The sequence below is a fragment of the Drosophila mauritiana genome, chromosome X, assembly GCF_004382145.1.
Source record: "Drosophila mauritiana strain mau12 chromosome X, ASM438214v1, whole genome shotgun sequence".
Taxonomy (NCBI): domain Eukaryota; kingdom Metazoa; phylum Arthropoda; class Insecta; order Diptera; family Drosophilidae; genus Drosophila; species Drosophila mauritiana.
In genome coordinates, this window is record NC_046672.1 from 8794300 (window position 1) to 8821006 (window position 26707).

At 40.5% G+C, this 26707-nt stretch overlaps 6 protein-coding genes and 1 pseudogene across 11 annotated transcripts in view; 3 read left to right on the plus strand and 4 right to left on the minus strand.

Moving 5' to 3' along the window:
- LOC117148804 (eye-specific diacylglycerol kinase) overlaps nucleotides 1-18251 on the minus strand; it is a 107585-nt gene extending 89334 nt beyond the window's left edge. For 4 of the 6 annotated variants that reach the window (XM_033316443.1, XM_033316441.1, XM_033316445.1 and 1 more), the window contains exons 1-3: nucleotides 17569-18251; nucleotides 17073-17329; nucleotides 8470-8475 (exon numbers count right to left, since the gene is read on the minus strand). In XM_033316443.1, the coding sequence (XP_033172334.1) occupies nucleotides 8470-8475; nucleotides 17073-17329; nucleotides 17569-17598 (293 nt within the window). In that variant the 5' untranslated portion in view covers nucleotides 17599-18251. Of the gene's footprint in view, nucleotides 1-8469; nucleotides 8476-12134; nucleotides 12677-17072; nucleotides 17330-17568 lie in introns of those variants that run through there. The other 2 variants (XM_033316439.1, XM_033316440.1) reach the window with 1 other exon arrangement.
- LOC117148812 lies at nucleotides 1032-1531 on the minus strand. Its single transcript, XM_033316458.1, has one exon. It carries the CDS (start codon nucleotides 1474-1476, stop codon nucleotides 1060-1062), a length of 417 nt encoding a protein of 138 aa, XP_033172349.1. The 5' UTR covers nucleotides 1477-1531; the 3' UTR covers nucleotides 1032-1059.
- On the plus strand, nucleotides 1727-2297 carry LOC117148813 (protein FAM136A). The gene has a single exon (XM_033316459.1). The coding sequence runs from the start codon at nucleotides 1835-1837 to the stop codon at nucleotides 2228-2230; it is 396 nt and encodes a 131-aa protein (XP_033172350.1). The 5' UTR covers nucleotides 1727-1834; the 3' UTR covers nucleotides 2231-2297.
- LOC117148814 lies at nucleotides 6488-6873 on the minus strand (annotated as a pseudogene).
- Nucleotides 18252-19091: 840 nt separating the features above from the next.
- On the plus strand, nucleotides 19092-20627 carry LOC117148110 (protein enhancer of rudimentary). Its single transcript, XM_033315329.1, has 3 exons — nucleotides 19092-19229; nucleotides 19709-19794; nucleotides 19908-20627. The coding sequence occupies exon 3, from the start codon at nucleotides 19914-19916 to the stop codon at nucleotides 20226-20228; it is 315 nt and encodes a 104-aa protein (XP_033171220.1). The 5' UTR covers nucleotides 19092-19229; nucleotides 19709-19794; nucleotides 19908-19913; the 3' UTR covers nucleotides 20229-20627.
- A 1171-nt stretch (nucleotides 20628-21798) lies between these two features.
- LOC117148093 (protein MAK16 homolog) lies at nucleotides 21799-23582 on the minus strand. Its single transcript, XM_033315305.1, has 4 exons — nucleotides 23476-23582; nucleotides 23358-23404; nucleotides 22496-23303; nucleotides 21799-22091 (listed from the first exon to the last, which is right to left on the minus strand). Exons 1-4 carry the CDS (start codon nucleotides 23488-23490, stop codon nucleotides 21936-21938), a joined length of 1026 nt encoding a protein of 341 aa, XP_033171196.1. The 5' UTR covers nucleotides 23491-23582; the 3' UTR covers nucleotides 21799-21935.
- A 1366-nt stretch (nucleotides 23583-24948) lies between these two features.
- LOC117148203 (uroporphyrinogen-III synthase) lies at nucleotides 24949-26431 on the plus strand. The gene has a single exon (XM_033315487.1). It carries the CDS (start codon nucleotides 25151-25153, stop codon nucleotides 25982-25984), a length of 834 nt encoding a protein of 277 aa, XP_033171378.1. The 5' UTR covers nucleotides 24949-25150; the 3' UTR covers nucleotides 25985-26431.
- The last annotated feature ends 276 nt before the right edge of the window (nucleotides 26432-26707 follow it).

Here is a 26707-nt window from a genome sequence, read left to right on the forward strand (position 1 = left end):
TAGCACAACACTTAGAAGCACAATCAAAAAAATAGTTACTTTATATTTAGATATTGTAAGTTTTTCAGTATGTTTATGTTTTTCTTATGGTATGGGATGTTTTTGTTGTGTTTTGGGCGATGTCGGTGTTTTTGAAGAACTTGGGAGTTCCAGAGAGTTTGGTATTTTGCTTTGAAATGTTTGGCCAGCTTGGGCTGTTCTGCTATTTAAATGAGTTATTTCTTCCTAGCACAACGCGCCTCGTCGACCGTTCAAATGAAACTGATGCGAAGGCGACGCATTGCCAGGAATATAAAGCGACCGGGAGCGAGAGGGCGCTATTGAGCATACGCGAGGGAGCGAGCGAGAGGCCAGCACTCGGCCGGCAACTTCGGCTGTGGTCGGCAAAAGCCGAAGTACTATAAACACCTGTAAGCAGCCCTCGATGCCGGCGAGAGAGCGAGAGGGAGGGAGGCAGAGAGAGCGAGAGCGAGCGAGCGAGCGAGTGGCCGTATCGTTCTCACTCCCTCACCCTTTGCCACCCACCGCCCACACACTCCCGCTCGCCCCGTCTCTGTCTCACACCCTCTCTCGCTCACGCTCTCTCTCTCTTTCGCGCTCGCACTCGGAAGCGGAAGGAAACTCAACAGTTGGCACATTACTGAGTGGAGAGAGGAGCGGAGAAAGTAGAGCGGAGAAATGGCGAGAACTGCGGAGAAAGCGCGGGCGGCAGCGCTACTCTTTGTTGTTGTCGTTGTTTGTTGCCATCAAGTTTATGGCAATCATTTGTGCGGTGTTTTAAGTTGGTCCAACACAAGTGCCCAAAACTATCGATAATTATCGGGAGGGTGATGGCGCGGAGGGGGTGGAAGGAAGTGAGGGATTAGAATAATCCAAACGATTATCCTAATGAGATTGTTAGCTATTAGCAATCAGATTGTTTGTAATATCTAAAATAATTTAAATAAACGATTTTATGGCATTCATTTACTAGCTTCTTATCGGTATAATCGGCAATATAGGTATCGATCGAGAGAATAATATCATCAATATCATTCCGAACAACAGAAAGAAAGCTGCTTATATTTTGTTGAAAAAAACTAAATCGAAGAAATCTTCAAGGAAGTCCTTGGTCTCATGTTCGGTGTCGACCTCGTCGAGTAACTTCTTTAATCTTCGTAACAGATCCTTGTCCTTTTCGAGAGTATCCAACAGTCGTTCAGCATCGCTTTTTAATAAGCCCAATTTACGTAGTAAACGTATCACACGCCTTTCAAATGGTGTGAAGGACTGACGTTTGAATCGGTTATATCTCTGTGGCTGCTTCAAGGATATCTTGTGTTGTACAAATTCCACAGAATCCCATTTATGTTCAGTATTCGTTAGCTGTCCAACATGCTCCTTAGATATCCCGTAGAATTCCCTATCACGACGTTCAAGGGTTGATCCAAAAGCGGCCAAAAAGACCAAGAGCCCAAAGATATGCAAGTATTGCATTTTTAAACACTGTGCAAGTGCACGTTGTCCAACTTCTACTTATATACACTTTCAGTAGTGCACTTATCAGCAAAAACAAATTAACTCAAACTCAATTAGAGATAACTCAACACTGATTTATGTCAATGGCGTGACTTTAGTTTAAAAATTTGCCCAAGAAAAGCCAAGAACATGACCTAACTTACTCAACACTGCGAGTCGCCCATTTCCTGCTCATATATTATTTATATTGAAAAAACTATAGAAATGATAAATCAAAATAGCATTGCGTTTTACGTAACTCAAATAAAGCAGTCACAGAACTATAACGAGAATTACAACCGACTTTTATATTTTCCATACATTTTATACTCTCGAGATGGATTGTGACAATCCGAGTTCGGAGGAGACGCGCGAACGCGTTGACAACGCAATCTTGACCGCCATGGAGGATCTGGATCGGGACTATCTGCGCAAGTTGCAGATCGAGATGCACAGGTGTGCGACCGCCTGTTGTGCGGATGCGGATGCGAATGCGGAGGCGGTGGAGCGGTGCGTGGACCGCTGCCAAATCCGTTTGACACGAGCCCGCTGTTTCGTGCAGCAGGGTGTATCCGACTTTGAGAATCGCCTGGAGAAGTGCATCCAGCAGTGCCGCCTCAGTGGATCCGATTATGGCTTGGAACGTTGCACCAGCAACTGCGTGGATAGTCATGTGGGATTGTTGCCCGAAATGTTCAGGGCTATGCGAGATACCCTGGAAAAGGGTGTTTAACAGAGGACACTTATGTTTTGATTTATTTAAAATTATATTCGTTCGATTAAAACAAAAATGTTTTGATATATCGTTATATTTAATTTATTATTCAAAAATTCATTTGAAAATATAATGGACTGCGAACCAGCGATTGCCTTAAACGCCATCAAACACCACTTAGTTGCTAACTAGCGACTTAATTAATGCCAAACGGTAATTAGTAGTCTAACACCAGTTGCCAATCGGCCGAGAAAATGTTTATTGATTTGTTTACTAATTTAATCGATTATGCTGCAATTTTTGGTGACCCAAAAACATGCTTTTTATAAAGCAATTACGAGACCCCTTGCCATCGTTTAGCCCACAAGCAATACAGTCCACAAATTATTCATACGAACATGTTTCGTATGGTCTGTGAATTATTCAGCAACATAGAGAAAAACGTGCCGCATGTAAATGCTACCAATTGATACGACAATAGCAATAATCTCCTCGTCACGGGCAATGTGGCATACTTTCAGGCGAGGCACATCAAAGTTTGGGCACAAATGCAGCAGTGGAAGGACCCCCAGAAAACGGCAGACACAAGGAGGTCTTCAAATTGGATTGAAAAAGGCATCTACGACCTGTCCGACAATGAGTGCGCTGCAAGCACCGCCAATTGGAATAGTTTCGAGGAAATTGGTCAGCGTTGCATCTGCCTGCCTGAGCAATCGATAACTAATTGTGAAAACTGTAAAATTATCGTAATAATCGATTTTCATAAATAGTAAACTGTTTATTCAATTCACGGCACCATCTAGTCACTTAAATGAGGAAGTAATTAAGTTAGCCATATTTTATCTAATATTTCAAGTCTATCGACAAGCAAATACCAAACGCATCGATACTACCGATAGCAGCTTTGTGATTCAATTCTTTTTGGAGTTGCCCCGCATGTTCATCAGTCCAAGGACTCCGGTCTGTGAAGCGGTATCGACCCATCGACGATTGCCGATGACCAAATGTACCCACTGCCTCCCCCTGAACTGAACTGAACTGAACTAAACTGAGCTGAGCTGAGCTGAGCTGAACTCTCCTGTCCATCAAGGGGCAATCAGACTCGAGTGTACGGAGGTGTGTTTGACAGATATAGGTGTGCAGACAAAAGCAATCGGCATGTCAGTTGAGCAGTTTAAAGAGCACAGGAGGCAGGCATCGTCGGGCGGCTGGCGTTTTGGGTGGAAATTATGGGCTGCTAGACAATGGCAGCGGGCGTCTAGCGCAATGTTTTCGCATTATTCAAATGAAATGCTCTTTATTGTCTGCCAGTCGTATCGTACCAGCAATTGCACCACCAACAACAAAAAACAACAACAGCAACAGCAATCAAACAAATCAGAAAGAAAACGCAGGCGGGGGTTCCCCGGCTCAATGGAAACAAAAAAAAAACAAATGTCCATGGAGGATAATACAAAAAATAAACAAAAAATATTATTACCTGCATTCAACGAGAACAATGAATCATTTCTTACAAAAAAAAAATGCGATTAGAAGGAGCAACATTGAATCCCAAATCGGATTGGCTTTTTGTATCTTTTTCTTGAGCAGTAACTTCAGAAAATTGGCGAGCTCTTGATAAATATTAAAGAGGTTTTTAGGAAACTACTTGGACTTCTTAGACTATTTTTGTAACTTTTCAGCACATTTGAACATGACCAATAGCTTAATATTGATTTTTTGATATTTTTTATAGGGTTTTCCGAGTGCACACATCGCCACTCAATTGCAGGAATTGCAGGAATTGCAAGTTGCAAACTTCGTCCTGCTTATCGTCGTATGTCGAAATGAAATGGCTGAATGCGTGGGCTCATATGTGCATATAGATATATATCAATATATATATATATGTCTATATATATCTGATGTAAAGGCAGCCTACAAATGCACTTTCGCACATCTAAATTCCCAGAATGAGAACTTGCAGCATGAAGTTAGATTGCTTTTCTTCGAACGAAGTACTCCAAAATTCTAATAACAATATACACAGAATATTTAAGTTTAAATTTTAATATGTGTAGCCAATCAACTTTAGACATCTTAAGGTAATATGATGAATTTTCATCTAATGTATGCAAGAGCTCTTAATATTTTAAAGATCTTCAAACTTTTAATGGTGCTGCTCGCCGCAAAAAAGGCCCAATCGAGATTCATCGTTGTTTTTTTTTTCGCCGACAATTTCGCGAAAATTGGTTCACCTTTTGTGGGTCCCCGCATGACATTCAGAATATTTCAGAGACAGCGTCAAAAACGCGATATGAACCATGACGAGCGAAAAGGAGAGCGAAGCGCCACAGAACTTGACTGCAACGCCATCCAAATGGTTGGCAGTCAATGGGGCATCGCCTAGGCCTATTTGGATTGCACAGTTACGGTCACAAAAGTAGGTTCGGTTCTTCTCATTCAAAACTAAGTAAATGTTACGAATATTGAAAATAGCTATCGAAAAGCATGTAAAAAAAGCTCTTAAATTAATATTTACAATTTTTCTTTTATAGCACTGATGGCTTGCCGCCATCTGTTTGACAAATACTGACTAAGAGGCCATGGGGACGCATCTCAAAGTGGCAAGTCAAGCGGAGAAGGTGCAGAGGAGCCAAGGACGCTGCGGCCTGTGTGATATGTTAATTTGGCCTAAACTACACACTACACACCAACGGAAAATGGCAAACTGCGGATGGGAAAACGCAAAACGAAACGCGTCCTTCGCCTGCAAATCCCAAAGGCGAAATGTGTCATACATTCGCCAGTTGGCTACGGATTTTAAAGAAACACGCCAAAGAAGCAGTATTTTCTTATTTTTCCAACGCTTCTGGCAGCTTTCGGTTGCACGGACATGGGGCAGTTTTGATTTATGCCACAAGATGCGACAGTTTCGTGGAGTATATGATAATAAATCAGTTTGGCACATATTTTAAAGTTTAATGGTGTAACAGAATGGAAGAAAAATCACTAATATCAAAGTGCGTTTGGTTCATTGATGTATAAATAATAAATATGTACGAAAAATATTGATATGTTATTTAAAGTTTAAATACCAATAAATACATTTTGCAAGCTACTTATATTTTCTTTTTAAATACCCTATAAAACAGGGTATCAAGTGATTTAGTCTATTATAGATTTGGCCAAAGGATTCTTTGCGAATGCCGTAATGAAAGTTGGTCCATTGTGGCGCCCACCAGGACGCAATCCCGCCCACTTTCCCAAAACGCCGCTCAATTGACACGTTTTCCCAGAGACACGATTCTCCCTGAATACATATATATATATATATATATGTATATGTATCCATTCTGCCCTGAAAATCCCACACCTCACTGTCAAATTTAATGCGGTTCGCTGTTTATTAGATTTGCACAAATGGCATTTTCGGCAGTAGGTTGCGCCACCGAAAATGGAATGGGTGTGTGATATCCTTGCGGATGCGGGCGCTGGTGTAAAGGTCCTTTCTAGGCGTTAAGTGCTTGTTGGTGGTGCTTTGCCAACCTAACAGCAGCAGCAACAACAACAACAACTCTATCGGCTGCCAAAAAACAGACAGCGAAATTATTGAAAATTCATTTAAATGTCAGCTCCAAAGCAACATGTCGTATGCGCAATATTAAATATTAAAACGCTTACATTATTAACAAACAAACAGCGAAGACAGGCGGAAGGAGCAGAGACTTGCACAGCAGATGAAATTAAATTTCATCTTTGCAGCCCAGCCAAATCAGCATATTCATGAATGGTGTTTCGAATGCCGGAGAGCATTCACTCAATTCGATTGTGAATTAGAAGGCCAACATGTCCAAAAAAGACAACAACGTGGCTCGATTGGACAAAGGGAAAATTAAATCAACGCCGCCATCATTCCGTTGGCATTTTCCACGGCATCCGTCCAAACGGATTGCATCCTAAAACTGCAGGCAGAACAAAAATCCGGAAAAATGTCAACCGAATTTGAATTGCACCATTTCACGGGCCGAATTTTTGGCCGTATTTTAAAATCCACTTTCAATGTAGAGAAAATAGCGTTTGAAATGTGAACAACTAATAGAGTAACTTTCCTTTTAGATAAATATATAAGTATAAAACATAATGTAACAAAACTGCTAGTCAATATAATAAATAAATAAATAGAAATAAATATTTCTATATAAGTTTGGGTACTAGGATCGATTGTAAACTTTCTGAACTATGTTAGCATACAATTTAGAACTAGTTACTCCACTTATTCGCTCAAACTGATAACTTGGAACCCCCTATGGATGCCCCTTCTTCACTACGCCCCTGCTGGCGGATGCATCTATGCTCCCGATGACAGCGGAAATCCTGTGCGATTCGTTTTGATCCGATCCGATCCGATCCATTTCCCTGGCCATTCGCAGTGCGAATTCGAATACGAGACCCTCTGAATCCGCTAACAAACTGTCGTAAAAATCAGCGTATGCATTCGCCCCGCACATCCACATCCATATCCACATCCACATCCACTTGGCAGAAGAAGTCCGCGTTTAAAAAAATTCATTTCAGTGTCATGTTTAAGGCTCGTAAAATCAACTCTCATCGTTGGGTTTTTCGTTTCGTTTCGCTCCGATTCGAGTCGATTCGACGACTCCCTTTCGATTCGATTCATTGCGGGACAACATTGCATAATATCAATATCAATTTCACATTTTCCCCACCACCACCCACCAACCAAGCAAGCCCTTCAGTTCATTGTTGTTCTTTTGTATGGATATTGCCCGAAATGCTCCTTCATTCCCGTTCATAAGAGCACAATCTACTTCTTCATCGGCACCCGTTCCCATTCAATCACTCAATCACTCCACTCATTCCCTGATTTCCTTCATTTTGCGCACAATGGCGTTTGTTTGCAGGGGCAGAAAACGGGAGGCGTCAACAGGGCGTATGCGTAACGCGCATAGAAAGCCATCATACATACATAATATGTACATATATATTTGTACCAACAAAAAAATCCAAAAATGTGTGCATTGAAAGGGGTTTAAAAGTCCAGGGCGTAAGTGTAATTATTGATTGAGAATTTTGATTGAAATGTTATGAAGATTGGCAGAACTGCAGCTTATCGTTTATGGGCATGTTGATCTTAAGCTGGAATATTCACAATCATTTTGATTATTTATACAAAATATGAGCTCGCATTCGGCGTAGAACTTTAATGCTGTTAAATGCTGCTTTTTTTTCAAACTCTCCTAGTGGAATCTCGAATTGGTTGCTCCTGTTAAATTTGCTTGCGGCACAGAACGTGCTTTCTCCCCGCTTTCCGCACTTTCCTTTCATCCCCCGGTTAACTGCTGTTGGAAATATGATTACAATGGTTGACAGACAAAACGTCGTGCCAGGTGGGAAGGTTGTCAAAACGAATACATGTCCGACCGATGCGTGCGATTACCGCGGCTTGCGAATGGTGTAAGGTGAAAGGGGAGTGTAGAGTGGAGAAAGGCGAAAGGCGAAAGAAGAGCGAAGAAGGGGCAGTGGAGCACAAACAGGCGAGCAAGGACAAATAGGATGGTTTGTCTGTGACATTGAACATGTTTAAAGTGCCAGTCGAAAGATTTCAGAACTCGAAAAATACTTTTTCGAAGCGAAATTCATTTTCTCAGAGAAAAAATATGTTTTTGGTTGTTATTTCGATACTTGAATTAGCAGGGAAAGTAAGGTAAATATAATTAAATAATTTGCTTACGCATTTTTGTAATTGCATCACCACTGTGTGTGCTGCGAAATTCAATTACAATAACGTAATTAAGTAAGCATTACTACAAATTATTTTTTAAACGCGCCACTGCATAATTTATTCATACAAGCCACAGCTGCATATCAACTGCCTTTTTTTTACGCTCCGTTATCCATTTAATAGTGCAATTGATTTTAGTTTCAATTTAATAATCACAAAATCCCCACCGATTTGTGTAATGCTTTATTAATCACCCGCAAAACGAGAACTAAATTTTCATTTTTTTTAACTTTGTTAACTTTGTTTGGAGCATACGCATTGGATTTTAAAGTCGTTAAATCCAGCAATAAAGTTAGCAAGTAAAAACGTATATCACAAACGCATTACGCTGCATTAATCTTGTCGGAATGGTAAATACCTGATGTAATGTGAATGTTTGTGGTTTTATGTACGTGCGCAGATATGTTCGCTGGTCGCCTTTTGTTTTCAGGCTGCTTAACGACAGGTTCGTAAAAATTTTGGCTGTACTCACGTATCACTGCAACGAGAAAAGAGAAAAGAAACTGGTTAAATATGTGGCTAATAAAACGGGAAAATCGATATTAAAGTAGATGGGTTATTACTTTGCATGCCTAGTGTTCAACTAAATGCGTCTAGCCATTAAAATGATGAAAGAAATGCTATACTCTTGCAATGAAAACCAAACTAAAATCACACAAATTGCTCCTTTTTTTCCAATCATTTTTTTGTACCAAAGTTTTCATTTTTATATCGAATTTTATATAGTTTTTTTTTTTTTTTTGGGTCACAACTCAGTCGATCGGATTGCGAGTTCATTTCGGTTGGAGCATCAATATTTGTGGCTTAACACTTGACCAAGGACTGCACTTGAAAAACGCATAGCTGAGTTTATCCACCCATCCATTTGATTTTTAAGTGCCCTGGTCACATTACACACGACATGGCACTCATAGTTTTATTTTCCTGTCCTCTGCCATTGGACAATTTGACCGAAAAGAAAAATGTTATTTGGCAAATGTGCCGCGTTGCTTTATATGGGTGCACTTTCGGTGCTTTATCCCCAAAAATGGGGATCGTCTGGGCTGGAATACTCGTCATATATATACCTAGAGTCCTGTGTGAGCGTGTGTAATAAGCATAACAGCTTGGCAACCCTGCTTCTACTCTGGCTAAAACGACGCCACGGGCATCGCATATTTCTGCAAGCCACTAAAATGCGCGATTCGAGGGACGCCAACTACGCCAGCCCCCAACCCCCCCTTCCCCCCACAGCCCCCAAAAAAAGGCTCTGCAATAAAAGCAAACTCACAGATACTCCCGCACACACAGATACTGTCGAGCGACACGCAAGTGTGGGTGAGGTAAAATGCATGGGGATAAGACTGCTCCCCCCAAACTATCATAACTCCGCATTCTGCCCATACCCTCACCCAAAAATGGGGCCTATAATAGTATCATATGCTTTTACAAATGTAAAATAAGCATGTCGAGCAAAATAATTAATTAAACTAAACTAGCTAAATTATCAACAAATTGCAAATGAAATTGCATTTGCATTTTGCAATTGAATTAGTTGTGCTGCACGCGAAGTCTGCTTAATAAATATATGCACTTTATAATTTTGTTACAAATATTTCGAACAATTCTCTTTGTACGCGTTTTTCTACCAAATTTTGTTGGTTTTGTTTTTTTGCCCAGAAGAATGCGGCAAGTGTATGTGAAGACAGCGATGCCTGACTGCTGAATTTGAACTTGAATGTTTTAAACAATTTGCAAGCACACATTTTGCTGGCAACATGCAGAGAGCAGAAATTTCCTTGCTCCTTGTTGGTCGCCAGCTTTTGTGGCATATTTGCGTCCGAATTTTTTCTTTTTTTTTTCTTTGCGCCCCTGTTTTGTGGCGCATAGAAAGGATTTTCAGGACCTGCAGCAACAGGAGCAAAACCAGAAAATCCCAACAGATGCTGCAAATTTCCCCAGCATTAAAGCCAGTCGGGCTGCAACTTTTTGACAGGCGGGAAAACAGCAGGAAAGTGGGCAAAGGGGGCGGGGCGCGTTGCACACATCACTTGCAACTGGAAAAGTTGTCCAATGTTTTATGAGTTTTGTGGCATGCCAGGAGGGGATTGGGGATTGGGGCAGTTGGGGGGTCTCCAATGACGTTAGATGAGTGCCGAGGCAGCCGCACTCCTTTGTGCACTTACTCAAAATGTTTATTCATATTTTATTCCGTTATCTTGGCCCAGGTCAAAGGTCGACCCCCCACCCTTGCTGCGTACTTATCGCACAAAGCAAATTTATATGCTGCAAGAATGGCAAAAACTTTCGCCATTTCATTTGCATTCGTAAACAAATGATTAATTGCCGCAAATTGTAATTGTAAGGGTTAATAAACTTGAGCAGTCGGTGAATATATATATATAAATATATAAATCACATTGAAATCGATTTAACTCATTTGACACAATCTTCATTAGCGATAGCAACCTGTCTTATTTTCTGCACAATTAACTAACTTGAAATGTAACCAAACATGGTAAATATTTTCAGACCCTCAAGGCCAGCGAAAGTGGGCGAAAGTGGGTGGAATGGGTGGGCTGATCCAGGTAATGGTTGACACCTCCGTCAAAAGGATAAAAAGCCAACGTACTTCATTAATTTTAATTAAGCGCCCACAGCATGACAAAAACGTGAGACCAAAAAAGGCGAGACCAAAACGACGGCGGCGTCAGAAACAACGGGGATCCCCTTGAGGAAAGCGAGGGGGTCGGAAAAGTCGGGGGGAAAATGTGAAAAGCGGGGTGTAGCCGAAATAGGAACTGCAAGAACATTTGGGCTGGCGAATTCCGCACATATTCGCGCGCTTTCAGGAATTAATCTCACATTGAAGTGAATTACTCTACGCGTGGAAATTCGAATTGATGAAGGTGTTGCCACGAAAATCTCTTGGAAAATCAACAATTCTAGTGTGCAAAAGTATGCAGCAGAATGGAAAACATTGCTGCATACTTTTGGGCGCATTTCAAGTGCATTTAAATTTATATTTAATTGGTAATATTCCACAGAAATAAATATCTTAATAACATTATGTTTGTCTGCAAAAAAAAAAACAGCTTTTCAGATGCTGGAAAATTTAACGCAACATTCTTTCGTATTTTTTTTTGTTTTTTTTTTTTTGCCACTCCGCCGTTTTTGCTGCTCGTTGGCCTTGAGAGTTTTCCGAGAATATGAAATAGATTTTAGTGCGCTCACTATTTTCGCCCGGCTTTTCACCTCCATTTTGGATTTTCAGCTTCCGACAAGGCGAAAAAGCCTTATAAATTTCTAAACACGCAGACTGAGCGCGGCAGCCAACATTCATTATTTCGAACCGCAGAACTTGAAACATTTCAATTTGCCAGCAGCGGCCCCGTTTTGTAGGCTATGAAATAATAAAAGCCCATTTTTTTTTATCCCGTTTAGCCGAAGTGTCTTGTCTGCTGTGGGTAGTTGGGTTAAAGGTCAGAGTGCAGGGCCAACAGGTTATGGCATTAAGTCGTAAAATAACCAATTGAGTGAACTAATGTGTATTTAAGGATTATTGCCAAAGTTTAGCTCTGCCAGTTGACAAATATATATTGAATATATATTGAATATCTATTGAATATAAATTGAGAATATATAGTGAATATCTATTGAATATCTATTGAATATTGAATATATATATAGTGAAAAGAAAGCAAACAAAAAGGGATAATAGGTACAATTGATACTTTAATTAGGCTGAACAACTTTACATGTATGTTTGCATTACAAGAATGTGCAAACATTTTGTAACTTTGCTAATAATGATATAATTTATGCCAATTATAATGTATTTTACATTTGCCCAACAAACATAACTATTTAATTTCCCAACTATTTTGCCTTTTCAATGGGCCTTCGCTAATGATGACCCAACATGTTACCATGTTACTCTATCTCCTTGCATTTTGTAAACACCATTAGTTTGCAAACAACACAATGCGTGATTTCACTATGCTGCAAATCCAATTACGGTGCAGATTCTATGCATTTCCCATTTCCCATTTCCCATACGCGCAGCACATAATTCCAGGAAAGAAGCCCCCCAAAAAAAAGCTGGCAACAACTAATCGAATTATGAGTGCGAACCCCCCATCAATGCGCAGTACTCACTAATCCAGCATTTCGATATCCTCGTCGCTGTCCTCCTCGCCGTCGTCATCCAATCGCTGCTCCTCATCGTCATAGAAGCGGGCCTCATCGGCGGCATTGGTGCTACCAAAACGCTCCCTGCTCCTTTCCCTTTCCCGCTCCCGCTCCCGCTCCCTTCCGCGATTTTGGATGCCATTGGTGGCATTGCGAGCACGCGAGGCGGCCGGGGAATCGGAGGCACCGCGTCGATTCCGGCGACTCCGGGTGGACAGACCCACGCCCTGCTCCAGTTCCTCCTCCTCCTCGTCGCTCTCGATCTCGATCTCGTCGAGATCCCGCTGACTGATGCTGCGCTCCGGCATTTCAACGATTTATTTTTTCTTTTTTTTTTTTGGCTTTCAATTCCAATACAAATCACTTGCAAAAAAAAAAGAGTTCGGTTTTTTCGATTTTCGTCACACACACGAAATTTAGTGTAGATTTGTTTGGACTTTTGTTTGGCCACCCAAGTTAGACTTGCACCGAACGCACTCGAAACTGCAATTGGCGATGAAAGCGCGCTGCTTTCTCAGCGATTGGCAATTGGCACAGAAGTCCGAAGACTCGATGGGGCTTCACATCGCGAGACCTTAGCCAGAGGTGCTGGCCACGTCTCCAAATGGCTAATTCAATTAGGGTCTGTGCGGAATGGAAGCGACGCAAAGTAACGACGAATCCAATGCCCTCTAATATTTTTTTTTTTTTTTTTTTATTATTAAGTGATGAATCCGTACATCATATTATTGTATCTTAAGATCACAGGACGGAGAAATATTCTTAAGAATTACCAAACACTCTAACAAAATGAGTGAATTGGAAATCTTTTAAATGAGTGCGTGAAAGTATGCAGCAAAAAAATAAATCCTTGTATAAACCATTGAAAAGAAACTGTTTCATACTTTATGATGCCTCAAAAGCCATTGGCATTTAAATAATATTGTTGCATACATTTAGAGAGCTTTGAAAGTTATTTCCCCTTAATTTTCACCTTGTTACAAACCGAACGTGAAACCGGTCAGCTTTCTCAAATGGAAGCTAACACGGTAGCACTGCGATGGTCACTCCAAGAACATTTTCCACATTGTCCATTCGATTTGTTCTATCCATTTGTTCATTTGTGCCTTCGCAGAGCAGCAAATAATGCTGAAATGGGTCAGCGATTTTCGGGGGCGACATTGTGACGATAGGAAGGAAGCCCTTCGCACGTGCTGCTCACCTTTGATAAATCGAATTGTGGGGGGGCGGGGCATTGGTCATAGGTGATTTTGCCACGTCGACAGGAAACGCCTTACTCAATTGAGGTAATCAAGTGCTCGTATTACCTAAATTGTGATTAAAACTATTTCCTGTGATTTGGCCATTTTGCCATTCGATTGGCCATTCGATGCTGTGATTGCTTATTTTTGGCTCTTCAACGTTGTTATTTGATCGTTTTTCAAAGCTAGCTTGTTTTTATCTTATCGCATCCTATCAAATTATAAGTTAACAATTATTAGCTTAGCTGCGTTTCCGCAAATTGACCCCCAACCCGCCCGCTTTTGTGCCATCTTTCCCATTTGTTTTTCACTCAGCTCATAAAACCATAAAAAATAAAATTTAAATGAGCAAAGCCCGCAACGAGCGCGATTTAATGAGCCATTTCAATGCCGCGGAGCCTCTGGAATTGTTTCCCAACCCAAAACTGGCGCGGAGTATCAACATTTTTTATGCATTTATCCGAACATTTGTTTTTAATAATGTTGTAAAATAAACAAAGCGAAAAATACGGAAAGGTTTTTTTTTTTTCTTTTGCATATGCGAGGCAAAACATTTCGTTTTAAAACCCAGCCGTAAACATTTTGTACACAAATTATTATAATTAATTCAAGTGGAACAAATCTCCATTGTTTGAAATCCATCAGCATAGCGAAGATAAGATATAAGTTTTAAAAGCTATCGAAATAATAAGTTCCACAATATCATATTAATATTTTACTATTAAGTCTCTGATTAGCTCAACTTGCAGTGCATTATTTAAAAGGCCTTAAATTCTGTTTCTCGACTTGCAATAATAAATCTTCCACTTCCACAAAAGTTACAATAACAAAATAAAAAAATAAAAAACAGGGGTCAAGCTGTCAATTATTTAAGTGCACCTTAATTGAAGTCGTTGCACTAACGATAATTTGAAATTCGAGTAAGCAAAAAAATAAAAATAATAAAAAAAAAACCTGAAACGTGTGTATGCTGATGAATTGCTTTTTGCGGAGCATGTGGACGACGGTCATTGCCAAGGGCGCAATACTTTTGCCGGCAACTGTGACGAAAACAGCGGCAATTAAAAAACAAAAGGAAATATATGAAATATTTATGTACATATGTATATATATATTTATGTATGCCAACGAAAAGGTGTCAACTCAGACAACCTTCAGACAACAATAAAAATCGGCGACCAAAGAAACCAGAAACAATTGGCCAAAAAAGCAAGCGGAAGAAACGAGAAAATCAAAATCAATCTGAATGGCAACGAATTTGTGATTCTCTTTAAAAGGAGTAGTAGAAAAACATTTATTCTTAATCGTATATTATTACCTTATTAATATGTAGAATATTAACTATATTTATCTGTCAGTTGGCAAAAGAATCTGTCAGTTAGCTTCGCAGAAACAAAGCTCTCAAAAACCAATTGCTAACCCTTAAAAAACCCCGAGTTTCTTAGTTTACCGAACCTTTTCGCACTAAAACTTTGATGTACACTGATTCTTAACAGTTGAATGACCGCCTGCGAGTTTGGTTATAAAGTTTTTTTATGTTGGGCCAAAAGGCAACGACCAAGTCGACGAGCTTTTTTCGAGGCGGCAAATTCCTAATGCAGAATAAATAACGCATAAATACAAATCCACGGTATCAGCCAAATGCGGTAGCACGATAAAATAAAACAATAATCATAGCCCAACGGTCGTGTGTTAACCGCCAGTAGAAATGCGAAACAATTACGCCAAATGTGGACAAACACAAAACGAGCAAGCAAAACGCTCGTAAAACGTAGCAACGAAAAGAACAACAGAACTAGAACACTGTAGAATAACAGATACCCCTTGTTCTGTTCATATAATTTAATATTAACTATTTCAATCAATAACTGTTTTGTTCATTAAAATTTGCAAAAATTGAAAAATCCCAGAATTCCCAAACTTGAATGCAAATCGATTGGGATTTAAGAAACAAACTCAACGAGGTATGACATTCCATATTTGGGTAATTATTTCGAATGTTTTGATCAAAATACCAAATATTTTTTTCACAAAAAATCTGGGAAAATATTTTTGGCAAAAAAATGAAATTTCAAATTGGCTTTTTTGGCTATAACTTGACTAAAAATGGTCAGAGAGCAAAAAGGAGTACCATTTTGTACTCCTTACGACCAATACTAACAACCCCTTTCACTTTTAAACTGATTTTGTAAAATTATTTTTTGGCCAAATTTTCGCATTTTTTGTAAGGGGTACCATCATCAAAATTTGCAAAAAATTGAAACCTCCTAGAATTCCAAAACTTGAATGCAATTCGATTGGGATTTAAGAAACAAACTAAACGAGGTATGACATTCCATATTTGGGTAATTATTTCGAATGTTTTGATCAAAATACCAAATATTTTTTTCACAAAAAATCTGGGAAAATATTTTTGGCAAAAAAATGAAATTTGAAATTGGCTTTTTTGCCTATAACTTGACTAAAAATGGTCACAGAGCAAAAAGGAGTACCATTTTGTACTCCTTACAACCAATACTAACAACCCCTATTACTTTTTGAGGGGCTCCGTTAAAATAATTTTTCGGCAAATTTTCGCATTTTTTTAAGGGGTAACATCATCAAATTTTGTCAAAAATGGCAAAAATTTATAATTCCAACTTTTGAATACAGTTTGATTGGAAATTTAAATATAAACTCAGCGATATATGGCATTCCATATTCACGCAATTATTTTAAAAGTTATCACAGAAAAACGAATTATTTTATGACAAAAAATAGAAAAAACGGATTTTGGCAAAAACTGAAATATTTTTGATTGGCATTTTAATCATAACTCGGCTAAAAATGATCATAAAGCTGAAAGAATAACTGTTTTTATCAGCTAATTACATATGCCAACCATCCCTATCACTTTTTGATGTATTTGGGAAAATTAATTTTTGACCAAATTTTTGCCAAAATTTGTAAAAAATTTGAAAAAATTAGAATTCCAATTTTTGAACACAGTTTAATTGGAAATTTAATTACGAGCTCAACGAGGTATGACATTCCATATTTGAAGCAATTAAACCGATGGAATTGTAAAAAAAAACAGATATGAGAATGATTGTTTAAAACATGAGTATTGTTTAACTGTCATTATAAATATAAAACTATCTGGTTGTTAAAAAAAATGTTCCCATCCGGGTTGTGGGAAATTAGCGACGCACCTTGAAACAAATAGCAATACGCCTAGAAACAAAGTCGTTTATAATAGATACACAGCTTTTGCACACTTTTGACGATAAAAACGATGATGTTTCAACACATCAGGGGCGCCCACGTTCTTATCAGTTGAGAATGTTCCTTACTTATCGGCGCCATAAAGCAAACACTTTTCAAAAACGAGCGTTAAACAAGACAAATTATTACAGATGCCTAGATTCGATAATTGTAACCTAATTGTTTAAATTAAAATACAAATCCCAGTTTGAAAGCACAAAATTGAAATGAAGTGGATTTCTCCATTTACAAAAGCTTGAAATCTCCATTTGGAAATTCTAATTGGTTTGCTCTCCATCTTTTCTGCTCCCCCCACTCTCTTTCACTTCCAATTGGGAATGGGGACTAACAAAATGGAATCAAGTTCAAGGCCACGATCGATTGATTGCCATCTCTGTCGCACTCGTTGAATGTGACTCACCTGCTGATTGGAATGAAGCTGCGCTGCTCCTCCTCTGCCGGCGTTGCCTCCTCGTCGACGTTGGCAGATTCAGCGACCTCTGACGTCACGGGGCGGTAGATCAAAGGCTTCACGTTGCGTTCGAAATCGTCGAGAAAAACGACATCGTGCACGGGAATGATGCGATGATCGGTGACGTTGAAGTGCAGATCGCGAAATGGGCCATTGAAGAGGCAGCGCAGCGGTGACGTCACCAGCACAGCATCCTCCGGAGGTAACTGTAAAAAAATATGTATACAAGTCAAAGAATTTACCGATATAGTTTTATATCAAATCAAATACACCGCTACAAATCTCGTGCAAACATCAGATAAGATATAGATAATTATCGCATAATATTTAAACAAACCGCAGTCAAGTGAAACATAGAATGACTAATGAATTCGATAATAACAACTAACAGAAACTAAAACACCATTTAGTAAGTTTATAAAACTAGTAAGCGCACGTTTTTTACCTTGATTTTGCCATTGGTCGCCGAGAACATTGAGATTTCGAGATTTCAGCGATAAGAGATGAGCAACAAAACCAAATGAAATGCAAGAAGCAACGCAGATACAACACCCACACATGAATGATCGTGCAACGGTGTGCGCAGAACAGAGAAGAGGAAGCAGAGAGACGAAGCAGAGGCGACAAATTGGACACGCGTGCGTCGCGTTGGTTGGATTTTGTGTTTTCTTATTCGACTACTGCTACTGCTTTTGGTGCTACTTTAACGGTGCTTCCCATTTCGCAGCCTTTATCATCTTCTTTTCGCAGGGCTTCGCTTTCAATTTGCTGCCTGGTTTCATTTAACTTCGCTGCTCTTCTACTTCATTCATTATTTGATTTGTTTACGTTGCTATTTCCCAATTTGTTTGCTTCTTTTCACTTCATTTTCTTTCAATTAGGACGCACACAAGCACACAGGAAAAAAAAAAACCGAGAGACACGAACGAACGCCACTTGCACAATTGAAAATAACAACAAATTAATGGGAACGCGCGAAACACGGGCTGCTGCGGCTGCGCCTTCACTTTTCACTAAAACAAAAAGCACGTAAATAAAGTTGAGACGAGATTTTGCTTTTTGTTGTTGATTTCTTTGCCGATCGCTCTGCCGCCGATCGACTGCGCTGCCCGCGACGCCGCGCTCTTCCAATTGGTCCAATTGAGATCAAACAGCTGGTGGGCACTCGGATCGCCGATTGCCGCTGTCTGGCAGCGCTGGGCCGTGAGAACAGTGGCCAGACTGCGAGAGCTGGCGATGGGCGATAGTTTTATTTCATTTACAGTAACTTTTGACTTAATATTAAATATAACACTAAATCAAGTACAGATATGCTTTTAAATATACACGTTAAGTCAAAGTGATTTTACATTAAGTATACTTTATAAAGACCATAATTTGTTCATGGGCGTTAGTTTTATTCTAAATAAAATAAATGTTATGCCTAATGTTTATACATAACATCAAAAAAATATGCAAAAAAATTTCAGAATTAATTAATTTTTCATAATTCTTCACGTTAAATTGACATTATAATTATAATTTTATTGTTTATTATTTATTGTAATATTATTTTGATTTAAAATAAACTGAAGACTAAATATTGCATGATTTACGCCAAATGAAATAAAAATATGCATTAAAAAACACGCTTTATACTAAAAGGCTTTATATAAATAAAGTGTGACTATATATAAAAAAAATTAATGAACATACAATGTTGACGGCCTATAGATCTATGTTACTTTAGAAAGCTGAAGACATGATATTGAATCAAATACACCAAATGAAATGCAAGAACAATGCAATGCAAATGCATTGATAGAATTAAGAATAAAATTGTTAATGACTCTATGAGTGGTATATGGGTCACACTTGTCATTTACTTTAGTAAATATTATTTAACAGAGGATATTAAATAAAATATTTTATTACTAATCGATATCTTTCGATTACTTTGTCACGGAGAGTCACGCCGAGAAGCGCTCATCTCTAGCTTCAGCCTCCTCTTCAAACCGATAGAACTGGCAAAATTACAAAAAAAAAACGAAGCAAGCGCTGATTTTACTGAATCTCCTTACTGAATCGGCATAATATCATACTCAATATAGTTCGGCGCCTGAAGGGGTAAGTTGAACACTGAACGGGAGACATAGGAATTATTTAAAATTCGAGAAAAATCGGGAAAATTGAAGAAAAACAAGTGATTGCATACAGTTAGTTACACACACGCGGCGGCCGTTATACACCTTGTATGTGTGTGTTCGCGCTTCCGAATGTTTGTGTTTTAGTGTAGCGGCATAATTGGCATAAGCGTGCATTAACTTGTACAAATACGCAATTCTCCATCGCTTCACACTCAAATTACTCGCTTTCCATGCTGGAAGTGCCATCTTAGTCCATTTCCCAGTTGCGAATTGGAAAATCAAAGAGCGTTTTGCTGACCAGCATGTGTGCGCGTGTATTGGTGTATTGGCGGCGAGTGCGAGCGAGATGGGGCGTTGCGTTGCACGCAGCAGCATATCTTCCTTCTCTTTCGTTTTTGTTTTTTTTGTTTCTGACAGCTCTATTTATGCTTCTAATAAATATTTATGCAATTTTTGCAGAGCTGGCGAAGTAAACATCAACTTCGAGAGTCTCGGAATCTTTCGGACTTTGCTATAGGAAAAAAGCGCTTGATAAGAAAAAGGATGTAAGTGATGAAGATGAGCAATGAAACGCACACACTAGTAACCCACGGCTATCATACATATATACATATATATTCATAGATAGATCACCAATGTTCCCATCTTTGCCTTGCAGATCACCATGTCGCACACCATCCTACTGGTTCAGCCGGGTGCTCGTCCGGAGACCCGCACCTACTGCGACTACGAGAGCGTCAACGAGTGCATGGAGGGCGTGTGCAAGATCTACGAGGAGCACCTGAAGCGGCGCAATCCAAACACGCCGACCATCACGTACGACATTAGCCAGCTGTTCGATTTCATCGACACAATGGTGGACATCAGCTGCATGGTGTACCAGAAGAGCACCAATACCTATGCGCCCTACAACAAGGATTGGATCAAGGAGAAGATCTATGTGCTGCTCCGCCAGGCGGCCTTCAGTTCCAATACCTAAGGGACGACGACGCGAGAAAGAAACATAAATCAACCAAATAACACGATGATGCATGCACCAATGCGTGCAACAACACCAGCCACAACAACACGTTGATGCATGCAACAACGCGTGCAATACCAACCACAACAACACGAGGATACATGCAACAAAGCGGGAAACAGCAACCGCAAAAACACTACGATACTTGCAACAACACAAGGATACATGCAACAGCGCTGAACACAGCATCCAGGATTATCAACGCCCACAACACCATAACACCAATAACACCAATAAGATGAAGAAGAAGAAGAAGGAGGAGATGTGGGTGGGGCATCGATTCCAGTGGGAAATGCTGCTACCGACTAGATCGCCAAATGACAGCAACGTTTTTGCAACAAAACGCAATGCAAAAAAGGAAGGAAAAAAAGTAACACAAAGAGAACGATAAACTGTATAACTTAGAAATGGAAAACTTACTTTTAACGTACTAATATATATATATATATACACATATATATATATATTCGCATATATGTATATACACCCAACTGACAACTGTGTGTTTCTGATTTTTAAGGTTGTTCTTATCGATAGCGAACTGTTCGTTTGTTTGTCTGTCTGTTTGTTTGTTTGCAAACCGAATGGCATTTGCAAGTGTGCATTTTTTTTCGTGTGTGCTAGCTTAAGTCTGCAATCTGTCGAATAATAAACTAACACAACAGGACACACTGAACATTTGTACACTACTGCTACCCCTTTCCCTAGATGCTGTTAAATACTCGATTTCAAGTTAGTTAAACAAAGCGTACAGTTGAAAGGTTTTCACAACTTTTAGCCCCCTTAACCGATTTTGCACACCGTTGGCTTTGCGGCGTTTTAACGGCCTGTTTAAGCAAAACAGAACCTTTGGCCGCCGATGCGAAATGACCTTGAGTGAGGGGGTGGAGGGGAGGGGGGCTGGGGCTGCTCCGCCAGATATCCAATCCCCCATACGATCGGATAACGAACTTGGGCCGCTGAATCGCTTGGCCGCACTGCATTGAACTTGGCGTACGATATTTAATTAGCTTCACGACAGCATTTTGTTAAATATATAGTATATATACATACATATATATGCGCATTTAGTGGCGACTTGTGGATGCTGCTTACTATTGAAATATTGCCACGCGTTAACCAGCAATAAACATAGTGTTTATAGTTAGCCATTATATTTGCTGAATATTAATGATCACCAGATGCTAGATAATAAGCTCATTATTCAGACAAATATATTGGCTAAAAAATGAGCATTTGTTTATGACTACAGAACTACAAAAATATGTAAAATATATATATATATATTTAATGTTTAAGTTCGATTGGGGAAAAAAAAGATTATCACCTATAATTTCTCCTATTTAAAGTAAATCGCTTGCCGCGCAACTTCGCACTTTTTACAGGGTATGCAATAACTGCAGCTGTGTCGAAAACGTTGCCTAGTTTTTATAGAATATTTTTGAAAACTGGTTTTATGCACTGCCCACTTTCAATGTCAGTGTTAGCCAATCCCAACTTTTTTGGCCAGAAAGCAAAGCGAGTGGAAAACGGATGAACTGCATCCTGCAACCAATTTTTTTGTTTTTTCTTTTTATGTAAAATACTATTCCTAACCGACGTTACAAATGTAGTTGGCTAACAGCTAAGTGGATGAGCATGGGCGTGTATATATTGTGGACCTGGCTAATGGCGCATCTGCCGCTGTGCCTCCTTCTCCACCTCATACTCGTACTCCAGATCCAGTTTGGGCTTGGAGCGGCTGCGTCGACTGCTGGCCGCCGGCGATTTCTTGTCCTTCTTCGCCTTGCTGGCGGATTTCTTGGCCGGCACTTTGGTGTCCTGTTAGATGCAATGGTTCGTTTTAAGTTCGTTTGGCAATTTGAATTTAGTTTCTATTTTTCATTTCTTTTTTTGGCAATTTTCTGGAGCTGTTAGTTAGCGCGCACTGAATGGAAACCGTCGCAACTGAATGAAAAGCGGCGCAACGACGCTCGAAAGCTCTCCCACAGCCAACTCGGTGTTCTAAGCTCCCAGCGGGCAGAACTCGTTTGCTATTACTAATTATGGTAATTTCGAAAGGTGGCAGGATTTTCGAATAACGTGTGCAACTATTTGCATGCTCAAAATAGTAATATTACTAATATACAAAGATTATATCTCAATATAATGAGAAACTCATTGAAAAAGGATTTAGAAATCCCAGAATATTGCCAAAAAAATAGAAAAAAAACCTGAAACACTACCTCAATATCATCAGCATCCGGATCGTCATCCTCGTCGGACTCCTCGAAATCGCTGCCCACCTCGACCTCTTCCCGCTTGCCGGAATCGCTGTCGTAGTCCTCGTCCTCGGACTCGTCATCATCCTCATCCTCATCCTCCTCATCGTCCGTATCGGCCTCGACGAACTCCTCGTCGAGCAGGGATCTCTGCACTTCGTCAGCTTCGCGTGAATCGTCGGCGTCCACCTCCATTTCGCGCTCCAGCTGCTCCTCCTCGTCCTCGTCGTCGAGCTCCTCCTCATCCTCGTCCACGCGTTCCGCCTCCAGAGCCTTGTTGAAAGCGGTCTGCGAGAAGTTGTAGATGTCGCGATAGGTGCCATTCTTCAGACGATCCATCAGCGCCTTCTCGATGTGATTGTCGATCTTGGCGGCCACCAAGGCCTTCTCCTCGCGCCGCGCCTCCCGTCGCTCGATCTTCGTGGACAGGGGCACAATGAGCTTCTGGCGGCGCAGCTTCAGACGACGCATCCGGATCAGATATTGGGTGATCTTGAGGAAACGCTGCTTGTTCTTGGCGATCATGTATTTGGGCCAGAACACCAGATTCTCGTTGATCTGTTCGATGGCCTTCTCGAAGTTTCTGGACAGCTTGATCCTCTCCCACAATTTGCTGGGCATGTGCGCCCTCTCCGCCGTCTTGATGAACAAATAGATGATGCCCTTCTCCTCGCGAACGGTGGCATATTGCGAATTGGCCAGCGGACAGGTTCTGCGGGTGCACAGACCCGTGAGATTGTACTCATGGCGGCAGAAGGTGCGTGTGTCGGTCCTGCGTGATTTAGATTGCATTAAAACACATATTTATACACATTTATTGACTCACTTCACTTTGTGCGAGCAGAAGGACTTGTTGATGATGCTCCAAACCACCTGGCAAATGGATAAATGATAATTCTGATTAGCCCACCAACTCGCTGCGTATTCATACACCTGCTACTCACATCGTCGTGCTGCATGGCGCCGTTTTGTTATTAAATAAATGGCTCCAATCGAATAAAACAACCAACTTGCTTTGGAACACGTGCAAAATTCAACTGACAATATTGCGCTATCGATAGTTGTGTGCCGCCGGGTTGGCCTTATCGATAGCACCGATGACAGTTGCAATCGCCAGCGTGGCCAGATGGCAAAGAATTCAAACCATTTCTTATATCCCAATTTCCAATTAATTTTGAGCAAAAAAAACTCACTTTTGTGTGTTGGTAGCTTATAAAATTAGTACAAGTTCTTTATTTTCTTTATACATTATTTAAGTATCTTCATCCAGCTGGCAAATGAAATACAATATGTTATTACAATCAAATTCGGACATATATTGGGGATCCACCACAACGCACGATTTGCTGTGATTGGTTTTAAAATTATCTCTTTGGAATATTGCTGATGGCTTTCCCGAGGCCAGGGATACGAACTTCTTGGTTTTCAAATCATTTATACCCGTCCAGTACCACCAGTGCATAAAAAACAATCTCGACTGAATGGTCTTAAGTTCCTCTTGGTTTTGAAAAGCCGCCAAGAAACCGCCGATTTCGCGACATGCAGCTGCCGCATCAGCCCAGGACTTTTTCACTTTATTCTCTATATAGAATGATCGCTTGCCCATCAGCTCAAACTTCTGCGGCAGAGGCTTCACTGTAGTAGTGGAATACATTTCAAACTGGCTTTCGATTTTGTAGCTGGAAATTTGAAATTGGTTTTTCATTCTATTCCGAATGGCCTCCAGTTTGGCATTTTTTTTGCTGTGCAACTTCATTTGCTGGCTGTATAAATCCGTTTCTTTGTGTGAAATCGATAAGATCCTGTCCAATTTCGAATTGATTTCACTTATTAAATCAATCATCGAAAGCTGATTGGCTAGACAGGTTTCTTTACCAAGTGGCTTGCCCGAGGATCCACGCAAAATCAGGGCAATTAATATCACAAAACGTGAAAGCTTCAGCATTTTAAGCACCAATGAAGTAAAACTTTTAAATACTATGTAAATAATAAACTTTTAAGTGAAAATGTATTACTACTCTGCGTTGTCGCATCGATCAAATCTAAAATAGTTCTGAAGTATTCCGATGTATATTCTGCTCGAAATCCGTAAAAACTCTTGATTCATTGGAAAAATATCTGATAAGGAATTTGAGAAAATACCCATGAATAAGTTAAAGTACTCATGATTAATTTGTATTAGTATGTGTCAGAAGATATTCTTACTGTTATACTTACTTTCAATAAAGCGAATGTACAACTGAATAAATGTTGCAATCAAATAAAATATTTTAAATATAACAACGATGTGGCCACTCAGCAAGCACTTTCAGCAACTTCAAAACAAAAGCATAAATTTAGTTAAATTTAAAAATATTTCCCGCACAGTAATGCCGCTAGCCCGACGATCTGGCAGCCCTGCGGACAGCCGGCAAGACAGCTGATTAGAGGGAGACGGCACGAGGCCTGCTGTTGCACAAAATTCGACTCTTATTTATATACTTTTATTTTCGCAATAAAAGGCGCAGCGAAGGCGGCCGCGGTGGGCGGGGCAAGTAAGCGCAGGCGAGAAACTCGACAAAGGAAAATTCAGCCCACAGTGCGCCAGAGCCAAGTGAACAACGGTGAACAGCAAGCGAGATGACGAGTCTCCAGCGAACTGTGATCATATTCAAATCGGAGTCGGAAAGCAGCGATGTGTACGCGGAAACGCTGGAGAAGCACGATTTCAATCCTGTCTTCGTGCCCACACTGAGCTTTGGCTTCAAGAATCTGGAGGAGCTGCGCGCCAAGCTCCAGAATCCGGACAAATATGCCGGCATCATATTCACATCGCCGCGCTGCGTGGAGGCGGTGGCCGAATCCCTGAATCTCGGCGAGCTGCCCGGCGGTTGGAAGATGTTGCATAACTATGCCGTCGGCGAGGTGACCCACAATCTGGCGCTGAGCACCTTGGACCAGCTATTCACCCACGGCAAACAGACGGGCAATGCCCGGGCACTGGGCGACTACATTGTGGATACGTTCGATGGATCGCGGGCCCTGCCGCTGCTGCTGCCGTGCGGCAATCTGGCCACCGATACGCTGCTCTCCAAGCTGGCCGAGAATGGCTTCTCCGTGGACGCGTGCGAGGTGTACGAGACGCGCTGCCATCCCGAACTGGGCGCCAATGTGGAGCGGGCACTGGAGATCTACGGCGAGTCGATCGAATTCCTTGCCTTCTTCTCGCCATCGGGCGTCAATTGTGCGCAGCAGTACTTCACCAGCCGCCAGCTGTCGATGGACAAGTGGAAGCTGGTGGCCATCGGGCCGAGCACCCGGCGCGCCCTCGAATCGCTGGGCCAGAAGGTCTACTGCACCGCCGAGCGGCCGACGGTGGAGCATCTGGTGAAGGTGCTGCTCAATCCGCAGGACAGCCGGGAGCGGCTGCTCAAGGAGCGCGAGCGGATGGCCGCCCTCGAGAATAACAATTAAGATAAGATTCCTCAAGCCCTCGCAGCTCCATCAGCTAATGGAACCCGGCAGTAATCATCCACACACATCCAGCATCCAAGTGGAGATCTTATGACCTGAATCTTGTAGTAACTATGATCCCACACAATCTGTAATTTCCTTTTATAACCACGATTAAGCATAAGATTTTCTATCCCATTTCGATTTTTAACAAGTTATGTAGAAAATTCAGAGCTTTGGTTGTGCAAATTGGAAGGGTTATCTTTGTAATTTCTCTATCGATTTGAAATCCAAGGATGGGTAATTAGTTTCCTGATCGAAACGTAAAAAAAGACTCATGGTTTGTTTGTTTCTTTTTTTTCGATTGACCTCCGAGCGAGTACAAAATTAGCGGCATGAAATGCCGACGTCTTTATTTTCTGTTTACTATTGGATTAAGCTGAATAAATTGTTTCTTTTCTAAATTTAGTTGGTCGTCTTTGTGGGTCAAATAGGAGGTGGCAGCGAAGTAGAGTAGACTTAGGCAATTACATTTAAATTTAAGCAATTTGCTTTGGAGTTTTTAATTGAATCTTTAAATGCACTTTTCAATTTTTTTGTATTTTTTTGTTACTGTGGTAGCAAAAAAGAACTTTAAAATGAATCTTTTTATTTTCTATAATTATTATTGTTAAATAATTTGTTTTTTGATATAAATATAAAAGATAAAAAAATAAATAAAAGGTTTTTTCAAATTCAATAATA